The 11,398-nt window shown below is 42.0% G+C and overlaps 1 protein-coding gene across 3 annotated transcripts in view; it reads right to left on the bottom strand.

The window, feature by feature from the left end:
• Positions 1 to 11,398, bottom strand: part of gpc5c (glypican 5c) — a 110,161-nt gene that overhangs the window by 81,407 nt on the left and 17,356 nt on the right. For all 3 annotated transcript variants that reach the window (XM_046052313.1, XM_046052315.1, XM_046052316.1), the window contains exon 3: positions 3,081 to 3,784. In XM_046052313.1, coding sequence (XP_045908269.1) covers positions 3,081 to 3,784 — 704 coding nt within the window. The remainder of the gene's footprint in view (positions 1 to 3,080; positions 3,785 to 11,398) is intronic.

Below are 11,398 nucleotides of genomic sequence, written 5' to 3'. Positions count from 1 at the left end.
TTTTCCCCCCCCCCCCCCCCCCCAGCAGCTGGCTGGGTCTAGTTTGTATGGCCTAGCTGGAACCCTTTCAATCCTGTCCCACTTGTCCCCGTGCTGGACTCCCTTGCCTGCCACCCCATGAATACCAAGCAGGCATACACACACACACACACACACACACACACACACACACACACACACACACACACACACACACACACGTAAATACACACCCAAAATACAGGCTGGGTTTCTCTCTGCATAGTTGTATTAGGCCAGTCTTTAAGCCTGGCAACCAACCCTCCTCTGTCTACGTGTGCATGTGTGCATACAGTAAGTGTCTACGCATTTCGATGTCTGTTTTTAATGAGTGTTTAATGTAGAATTCTTTAGGCTCTGTGATGCTCCCAACTTGAAAGAGACCACACCAGTGGTTTCACATGTTTAAGCCCATTAACTACAAATTACTTCCATTTTATGTTACTGCCAACCATTTTTCACTAGAATTGCTATACATGTTAAATGTGTTTTTCCACCTTCCAGGCAGACATTCGTTATGTTTATCCTAGTACACTATGAAACTTTACTTGCAGGGAGAATTTAAACTTGCTTGACAAAGACGGTCTGTCACAAAGGATACCTTGTCATAAATATTCTTTGCCAAACTTACTTCATTGTTGCATGCTGATCACTGCATTTGTATGCAGGAAATTCAGAATGAGATATCAGAATCTGAAGACTTGAGATTTGGCTTGCCATCACAAGGTATGTTGTCAGGAAACTAAACCCAAAGGACCAACAATAATAATAGTAATGGCACAACATTGTAATCTGTCTTCACAAAGTAATGAAGTGAGGAACTCTCCCAGGAGAGAACATAAAACAAATTACAACCAGTATCAAATGGCCATAGGTTCTGAAGGCATTTTAGCCAACAACACACTTTTACAGAGAAAGTATAACCTGAATATTTTATTCTGAAAAATACTGAATTCTGTAAAATACTTCAGAAACTAAGATACAGTATGTTTTGGTAGATGCCTAGCAATAATGCACAGTGTAAGGCAGACAAGCATTATAGCACACTACAGTACTATACTTACTTATGTAAGTATTTTTGTTGTATTATTAATTACAACTTGAAATTCAGTAATTACAATACAGTTAGTAATCGCCAGTTATTATTAGCTACTTTGACATTTTTCGGGGGGTACAACTACTTCCTTGTTTGTTTTTGTGCGTTCACTAGAGAGTCTGATTGCGTTCACTAGAGATCTGAACTATACATGACAAAATAGCTAATTTAATCCACTAACAGCTTGCATGTTATGGCTTCTATAGTGTCGTCTTACATTTCCAGTCCAGTTATTGGAACAGTTCCAGCGTAGACTGCAAGTGGTCCCATTAAATATATTAGAGAACAACTGCACCCTACATGACCCTGTCAATATTTGAAGCATTGTTCTTCCCTTCCCATTTTCAACACAGTCCATATCATAGAAAGCTATTGTGAGTAACTCAAGGTGTTGACAGGATGTGAATCATAAAAACTCATATCTGTTACCTGTCATGGACAACTAATGAGTTTGGGGAGAGGTGGGGATAAGGATAAAAGAGACACAGACTGGGAGAATAAAAAGAAATAACACAAGTATTATTCACACAAGTCAGGGGAAGTCCCGGCACCTACACAGTAAAGGGGGCCACTAGAGGTAGTGGAAGCATGATGTCCAGAACTCTCCAGCTCATGTCCTGGGAGACACACGTTTATAAGTGCTCCTATAGATTGATTTTATTATTTTAAAAAACAGTGTATACACATGCACTGCACCGACAACCATGGCTGACATTTAGAGGAGAGAGAGAGAGAGATGCCAGTGAGAATTTAGTCCCATTCTTCTTGATGATCTACATAAATCTTTGGCCAATCACCTTCTGCTGTGTATGAGTCACATGACCTGCATGCACGCCTCCACCATTTGGTTTTGGTAAAAATCAGGTACTGTGAATATAAAGATCGCAGTGCACTGTGTTTACTGACAAATCTTTTAGATCAAATAAATTACAGACATGCAAACAGAAATACTACCCAGTATCGCATCTAGGGCTGTCGTGACAACTACAAAATTGAAATACCGCGCTACTGGCCAAGCCTACCAAGGAGGATGGCAAGCACCACAACAATGTTCAAACTTTACACTTCAGTGCGTGTTAAATTAATAAATTAGTGCTTCAAAAATTCCACAAATCTAAGGAGCTCTGTAATGGTTCAAGGATAGATCACCATGGGCTGTACGCAACCCGACTTAAAACTTGGAAGCTGTAAGTGTTGCTGTAAGAGATTCACAGACACGTTTAATATGCTGTATGGCACTAAATGACTCATTGATCAAAAATGGCAATAATACCGCATAGCCCCAACAAATTACCGTGGGGGAAATTACTTCACCGCGACAGCACATCGTAGATATGTTACTTTGAATGCAGGGATGTGTGTAAGATGAGGACTATTAACATTTTCAGCCACGGTACATTGTTTTAATATAAAAAATTAAACACAATCGCCAATTCTAAATTCAGTAACCTGTCTGGCAGTCGTTCATGAAACTGTCTTCATGTTGTGAACATCTGACTTAAAACCGTATTTAACATAAGGCATATGGTAGTACTCATGGGATGCAAGAGCACCAAATCCCCATTTCAGCCATGACTTTTTTCATTTTCATCATAGTCAATGAGGAATTTATAATAGCCCCCCTACAGTCAGAACCTAAACAACAATAATGATTTTTAGCTGTCTTGCCATTTTGGAAAATTAGTCCCTCTCTAGCCTCAGCTCAGCCTGCATTTCTTTGGAGGAGACTGACTGAACCTTTTGTTTTCTATGAATAGTTTTTCAACACTGTGCAAATATTAATTTAGTGTGCAGGGCTCTTTGTTGCATTGTTGGAAAACCATAACCCACAAGCAGCCTGCAAAATCTTTCCAATCAATACACTGACCATAGCCAAGGTATATGAATAAAACAAAGATGTTAAACAAAAAGGTTTGGAGGCTTTTTCCGAGTGCCATTAAAGCTCCTAAATCTAGTATGTACTCACCGTGGCAGTGATGAGTGGACCATGGAGCTGCGCGTAAAGCAAGGCCTCATTAACGTGCCCCCTAACCCCCAGAAGGGCTAGTTCCAGGCTGTGGTGCCCAGCCATGGCGTGGGTTAGTTGCTCCAACAAGCTGGTATACCTCCTCCAAGGCTGATCCAGCTCTGACACACTGGCCAAGCAGCCTCGCATTACATTCAGACAGTAGCCCACGCAGGGCTTGATCAGGGTCAAACCTCTGCAGTGGGAGCAGTACACCATCTTCACCAGGCCCTTCACACACTCTTTGCTCAGACTGATGTGTTCGGTGGCATTCATCACCTCCAGACCCTCCTCCAGGGCCAGGCCCAGATGCCGCCCGGCTCCCAGCGCCCCAGCCAGCTCTTGGGCCATGACTGCTGGATGGGGCCCAAAAGGGTTGACGTCCTGCCTGATCATACGAAGACAGTCACCCATTTCACCGCCCATCATCATACTGCCATCAATGCCTGGGTTGATGAGCCGTGCGTAGGCGAGTGGGAAGAGGTTGTTAAAAAATTGGTGAACTGCCACCTCCACAGAGACGTTGGCTCCGCGGAGGTAGAGGGAGAGTGAGGAGAAGAGTTGATTAACATGGGGTAGGGCATGGCGAGACATGGATGAGTAGGTTCCCTCCAACAGAGAGCTAAGGTGGCCCTGAGAGAAGGATAGAAGGTACTGGAACATGTCTGCAAGAAGAGCAAAAAATAAATATACATCAGAAATAGAAGAAAAGACAAAGGAAGACATTTTAGATGACATTAAAATTGGAAATCATCCATGACATAATCTGGAAGCTCTCCGGGAAGTGGGTAGAGAGAGAGAGAGAGAGAGAGAGAGAGAGAGATTCAACGTCCTGAAGTTCACATTTTTTGTGGCAAATACTGTATGTTCCAGATTTTACAGGGGTGTCTGAAGTGCTACCAGCCTAACACACACACACACGCACACACACACACACACACACACAAAACAGTTGAGTCATCCAGTTCTTATGTCAGTTCCTGGTGAGCAAGTGAAGCTGTAGTCCCAATGAAGTGCCACTTCAAGGTACTGTTGCAGAGTAGAGAGACAGAAATGACACAGGGTAAGCGGGGGAGAGGGAAAATACATGAAATTTTGAAAAACAGCTGACTCTATTCCCAGTTCATTTTCTCTCCCATTTCTCCAACATACCCCTTTGCCTATGAGAATGGTTAATTGTGGAATAAGAGTCTACTTCAAAATTATGCAAATATTAATTTGATCAAAAATGACCACATAGGAACAAAAAAATGGCCATTCTTTCTTTTCATCACACACCACCGTGCAACCTAACACATCCTTTTGTCCCACCGTCCCCTCCACTATACTCATTCACTTATTCTTGTAACCCTCTGTCTTGTCCTCCTTCTCAGCAACTCTCTACATATTCTCTTCTGCATGCAACTGTGTGGGACTGTATGGACTGTACATGTATGTGTGTGTGTGTGTTTGTGTATGCGTGTCCTGGACACAACACTCTCCTCTGGGGTGTGATGTCAGCTTAAAAGCATGCCAGGACATGAAGGAGCAGTAGCAACTGTACAGAAATTGAGACAGGAGAAGGAGGGTGCCAACATACCCCCGCCACATTGTACACACACACACACACACACACACACGCAGTACATACATGAAATAAAAAAAATCTAAGCATAATCCCACATTATATGACAATTCTGCATATGGTACTAACTGCTAACCAATTGTAATTTATCACGCACTTTGGGCTTAAGTCTTTATAAATCTGTTTGCTTGATGGTAACGCTTACATATTCATTCATAAAGAGTACCTTTCTCATAGCGAATCTATCTTAGCACAGTGATTGTTACCAAAGGAGTATGTGTGTGTTTGTGTATGCGTCCAACCCCTCCCAGCCTACAGACAGAAGGATAACAACAGCCATGTCCTCTTCAACAGCTGCACTAATATGACCGCTGTCTGTGACACACAGGGACTCCCCACTGGCCAGTAAAAGGCACAACTCATTTATAATGCAGCAGAAAACATCATCGCCATGATCAGAGCTGCTACCGCACACATAACATTTAAAGTTGTAGCCTGTTAGGGTTTGAAGAGCGTGACTGCATGTGACAGAAATAAAGCAGACAGACATGACAAGTCATCAGTCTGTTAGGGGTTATTACTGTAAAGCAAAGAGTGACGAGTTGCAGTCTGCCTGTAGGCTGAAAGAAAGACCTCCAGAGATTTCCAGCAAAAGACAGTCCAAGAACAGCACAAAAAAGGAGAAACACAAAATGAGCATTAGATTAGCAGAAAAATTGTACAGTTTCAGTTCCATTTCAATGTCTCCTAAACTCTTGGGGCTGCAGAGATGGTACCAGTGTGAGGTCTGTCTGATTGCCTGCCAGTCAGACCACAAAGCGCAATAGCCACACATACAAGATGTACCCGGAGGGTTGGGTTACATGGCATTACATAATGTTATTATAAAATTATCAAGCTCAGAAATACCACGGTTTAATATTACTCTCTGTGAGGCTTGGTGGGGGTAAACACAAATCTAGACCAGTCTACATATCAAGACAATTAAGTTCTCTAGAAGAGGTGAAATAAAGATGAAAAATCACTTATACTTCTCAAGAGCACCATCTTTCAAAGGGATTATGACAGGTTCATTAAATCCTTAAGACATTCCGTACTTGTTAAAAAATCTTATTTTTATTTGCCAAGAGAGTGACACAAAGAGGGAGAACACGAAAGAGGAAAAAAAGGGAAAAGAGTGGGAGACCGCCAGGAAAAATGGAATGAAAAGAAGCGACTGAACTTTTGAACAAGGAAAAACAACTACTGTACAAGTGGACTCCACCTTGTGAACATGTTCTGACATCTGGAATCATTTGGCCCCTGGATCCAGAGCACTTCCCTGTCTCTACATGGCTGTTACTTCAAACACGTCCCTCTCATCTTGAATGTACAGAAGTGGAGCAAGAGTCCACCTTTCTTCCTCTGTACACTCCTTCCGACAAACAAACTGGATCCCATCATTCATTTTCAACATCAGCTATTTTCTGTTCTCAATCAAGTTCTCTCCCACGCTCAAACAGACCCTGTTTCTCATTCTGTGATAAATCAAGTACACGCATTGTGGTTTTCTCCGCACTTTCCCGTACTGGGAAACAGGGTGATAACAAAAAACAAGAAACCAGCAGCTTTTTAAATCCTAACTATCATTGCATGATAGTCAGTTGGCTTTGATTGTTCTGTCTGACCACTGAGTCTGACTCTGGATTTGACCACACTCCATTCAGACACACAGTCGTGGGTGGCTACCATTACCATGTCACAGTCTCCCCATAAGTAAGACTCTTATGCATGAAGCAATTATCTTTAATTTCTACGGAAGTCCAAAATTAAAAACACATAATTGTCAAGCTAACTACACAGGAATAAATGAATAGGTCTGCTTTGTCTGTGGCCCTGTGTGGCCAAGCTGACAAGCTCTCTGCTCAGAATAAACAAGGTATTAAACACATGAAAAAGCAGCAGTGACAAAGCAGACGAGGCCTTTGTCCTGTAGCAGCCTAAACTGAGTATGTATTTATGTCCCTGGGGATGGGATATTATACCATATGTTTCCACCAAAGCTATGCCAAGGCCACTCTCTGAGATCACTGGGTTTAATCGTAAGAAGCCATTTCCACTTTACATTCTGCATGGCAACCCAGTGTTTTATTGGCAGAATTAAAGCTCAAGTGTCACCATGGTGAAGCTGCCACAATAGCGAAATAGCGAGTCGAAACAAGCACAGTGGCAGCGCTATGATATAAGTCACAATAAGTCTTCCTCATTTCTAAGCCACTTTCACACAGAGAAAGATGTATGCACAGTTTGACTACATATTTAAGGCCAGGGCATCAAAGTTGGCAGCCATCACAAATCAACATGGTAAGTGTGTGTACAGGAGTTGGACAAATGGATTAATACTGCATCACCAGTGGTTATTCTAGTGGTAGCTGCTGTTGTTGCGGTAGTAAGGTATTTGTTATTGTTATTTGCAATTACTATTTAAGGCCCGATATGCATAGCACTTAGCATAGCAATTTTTAACTTTGGTGACTCCTAGTGGGGGTATGAAAAAAAAAGACACTGTGGCAGACAGCAATGCAAGCCGCAAAGCAACTAAACATTACTTCAGTTACACATGTGCGCAGTGTTTACAGTACAGCTCACCAGAGCTCCGTGTGGTTAAACTTCACGGCATAAAAATATTCTATGAAAGTGAGAAAATCCATCCAACTAAACAAAGCATTTCCTGAAGTCTAAAAATGCAGCATTTCTAAAATCCCTAGTCATAATTTCCCAGAATCAGCTAATGCTAGTATGTCCAACTCAGTTAGAAACAAGTGTAGGACAGAAAACATTTCCTTTAAACTATATTTTTTTCTTCTTCAAAAGGAATCATAACATGTCTTGTGTGCATTGCGCTGACAAATATGAGCCCACCTTTGCTACTCATGTAAAAATCCTAGACATGTGTTTTGCCCCATTAGATAAAGATATCAAAGTTTTCAGATGTGGCCAAAAAGGTGTTCTATGACATTTGCTCTATAAAATGGTCCGTCAGCTTTTCACAGCAGTGCAATTGAACCCTTGCATTTTAACATACAGCAAAATTAATAAATGATTAATAATTAAAAACACTACAATAAAAAGCAAAATGTATACACTGAGGTTAGCAATAACAGATAGTGGGCAAACTATAAGAACAAACAGCCTTGCAAATGCACTGTAAGGAAAATTTAAGGTGTAGAGATCTCGACTACACATGTGTATGCAAATATTTTGATAGATTAGAGAAAGACTGGGTTAGAGGGTTTAACTGTTTAATATGCACATCTATGAGTATGTGTGTATTTTTAAGTATGTGCACGTAGGCCTACAGAGGTCAGTGTGCATGTGTGTATGCTCGCTCGTGCTAGAATATGCAGTGATATTGTGATAATGAGGTAGGAGACACTGTTCTCATACCATGGAGCTGTGGGCCCTTCTTATCTTGGCAAACAGTCCTGACTGGACCTGACCAACAGTCTTCTCAGGCAAAGCATTTTAATCCTACCACAGGCTTGGGTTTCAGACAGGTCACCACACAGATATGACATAGTGACACATGTAGATTACATATCCTTGTTTTAATTAGTCGAAATACTGTACATAGGGCCATCTCCCACTCAGCACTGGTCCTCTTAGGTTACAGGGGAGAGCTGCAATGTCACCCAATCTCCCAGCCTATAACCTTTCAGTAAACAGTTTAATGGTAATAAACTATTAATAAGTCAATGAATCAATCTGTTGATTCATCAAAGTTGTGTGGCAAAATCACACGTCTAAAGTCTAAACTGGGAGCATGACTCACTTGTCTGACAACACGCGCATATGTGCTGGTCACACAAATTTGACCTGAAAGAACTGGGGAGCTGCATGTTTGCCAAAACCACTGTGACTCCACACGTCCTTTGAACAACCCACATATGCAATCACAAATGTGTGTGTGCACTAATTCCAAAGAACCCTGGCCCCAAATCCTAATTTGCTTGTCTTGTCCTATCAGGGGGCTAACAGGTGGGATAATGAGCTTGAGAGGGAGGACAGGAAGAGGTGGGGGGAAGGGGGCAAGTTCTCCATCTCTCTATCAGCATTCCAGTAATTAAAAAGGCAGCAAAGCTATATGAATACTCTGAAACATAAACAATTCCACAGATGCCAGGGACATTCAAGGTGCGCTATAATGATGTGGTGGTGTCGGTGGTGGGTGGGGGGAATCACTGCTCTCTGCTCTGGCCAAAGTAGGGAAACGCGATCGAAGGCAGGGGAATGAGCAGACGAGAGAAGGACAGGGACAGAGGAGACAGATCACAGGGGCAGTGGGTGAGGGGCTGAGGGAAGAGCAGGGTGGGTGGAAGGCTTGTTCAAATGGCTAATACCATAAAGGGGAGATATGGAGGGCCAGCCTGAGGGCAGACTGTTGACAGGCTGATGGACAGCACCTCTGGTCCTACGCATTAAGGGGGTCACAGATCTACAGACACCCCCCATTTCCCTTTTGTTTATAGGTATATAAATCACATCATCTCCTTTGATAAAGTGTAGCGCTAAAGAGCAGCACAGACTGTCATACATGAAAAAAATGCACTCATTGATAACTACTTACGGCTACAATTAAAAGTATGCCAGTTGTATAAGTAGGAATGACTCCTGACTCTTGGATACAGCATGCGCAGCCTCACTGCACATACAGCATGTAAGATGACATCCTTTTTACATCTTAGAGGGACTGCTCCATGCATGTTTATTTGTTTCAGTAGTGTTTGTTTTTTTTATCTGCATAATGCAGAAAAGTAAATGGTAAAAATAGTCTAATAGTATTGAGGCATTTTCTCCAAAACCTGGCTATACGACAGTCTGTGGTTTAGGGATAAACAAAAAAGCCTTGTCATGGAAATAACCCATTATATAAATGGAAACTTGTGATAACTAAAGACGGCCGAAGAAAGAGACTGGACTCCAGATTTTCATGAAAAGAAAGGAAAGGAAACATTTAGCCTAACATAAGATTAACATGAAACAGACCCCTAAACTGACTCTGAGGTGTGAAAGGAATCCAAGATGAAAGGACGTCTAATGAAGAATTTTCCACTTTTCTTAGCAGGTGTGGCCCCTGTTTTCATTTTTCAGCTTACAATGAATCAAGCATAGAGGGTCACTTATGCATTGTTTCAATTATGGGCCAAATCTACTCTCTGTAAGCCCTTATGCTTAGGCCATTAAAAACACAGTCCATTTTGTGGGCTGAAAAAAATCAGCGGAAAATACTAGATAATCAAGATAAATGTATAAAAATATTTGTGAAGGACAAATCCCATCATATTACTAAAGCCAAATGAAGTATGAAGAGTTTGCCAGTGACAGACTGCATTGTGGGTGATTTAAGAGCAGAACCATGTAAGCCCTCTGTTCATTTTGGCAGACAATACAGCAGATATCATAATCCATCATGGATCATACAAACAGCACACAGATGGGCAAGGTCAGAACAACATTTTATGTTTTTTGTCAGTCCATTTCTCTCATTTATTGTACCTCCTCCCCTGGAATACAATGGATGAATGACTGAGGGGTTCAGTGAATAAAGCCATGGGGACTCCTTAATGGTGTGCTAGGAGCCATAGAGGCAAAGAGGAAGAAGGAGAGGAAGCAGATCTGGAGGGTCCAACACAGGGTGTAATGAGTAAAGTGAAGTGATTTGAATGGGGGAGTGATGAAGTGATGAAGTGAGTTGGTGTTGAGAGATGGGAGTATGACAACCAACTCCACAACTTTAGGCTTAAGTAACAGTGTGAGTCACAACACAGAGACATGTACATCACGGTGCTCATCCATTTCTGAATTAAAAGCATATATTAAGCACACGCCCTAATCTCCCACAGGCGTCGGATGGAAGCCGCTCTCCCTCACAGACAAGTCTGGCCAATTTAGAGTGTTCACACCCCTCTTTCCCTCATGTTACGTCTTATGAACACTCCCTCATTTCTCCCAGCATGACCTTATTTTGGTCAAACTCCATCATCATTTCTCTTAACAATAACTCCTCTCATTAAATTGAATGAAGGTATGAAGGTGGAACATACATTTTTACCAAAAATGGAACTATTCTGTCAATATTGTTGGTTATCAGACATTTTCTGATAAAGGTTTTGACTGTCAACTGCTATACACAGACACACACACACTAGCACACACATATTATGGCTTGTGGGATCAGTCTGGGAAGGACGGGTGCAGCAGAGTCAGACAGGACACAGGAAAAGGCCAAGCTGGACCAATCAGCAGCAAAAGAGTACAAATCCCATCAGCTAGACATACGGATTGTGTTCCAGAAAAGTCAAATTCTCTTGGACAGAGAACAAGCCCTGGGAGATGTGACTTTGTCTGATTACCACGAAACTTCCTGGACATCAAGCTTATTGTGCTCATACGATGTCAGTGAGACTGATGAAGCTTAGTCTACACCAAGAGTGTATGCTGAAGCTAGCTGAAAGGCAGTGTCAGAAAAAGTATTTGTAAACAGAAAATCATTCTGTGAGAGACGAGATGGTGTTGGCAAGAAATAAAGGGGTATTTATCTCTTATTTCAAATTGTGGCTGTGGAGACTGGCGGCAGTCTACTCTACACAGACCCCATATTTGTTTAGGCATTGGATGTAATACTGGGGAGCATGGATGGTTGGTAAAGAAGACTGGGGCCGTTGGGGAGCAGGAT

Source organism: Micropterus dolomieu, linkage group LG06, assembly GCF_021292245.1.
Source record: "Micropterus dolomieu isolate WLL.071019.BEF.003 ecotype Adirondacks linkage group LG06, ASM2129224v1, whole genome shotgun sequence".
NCBI lineage: Eukaryota > Metazoa > Chordata > Actinopteri > Centrarchiformes > Centrarchidae > Micropterus > Micropterus dolomieu.
The sequence above is the reverse complement of the archived record's forward strand: the minus strand, read 5'-3'. Positions and strand labels throughout refer to the sequence as shown.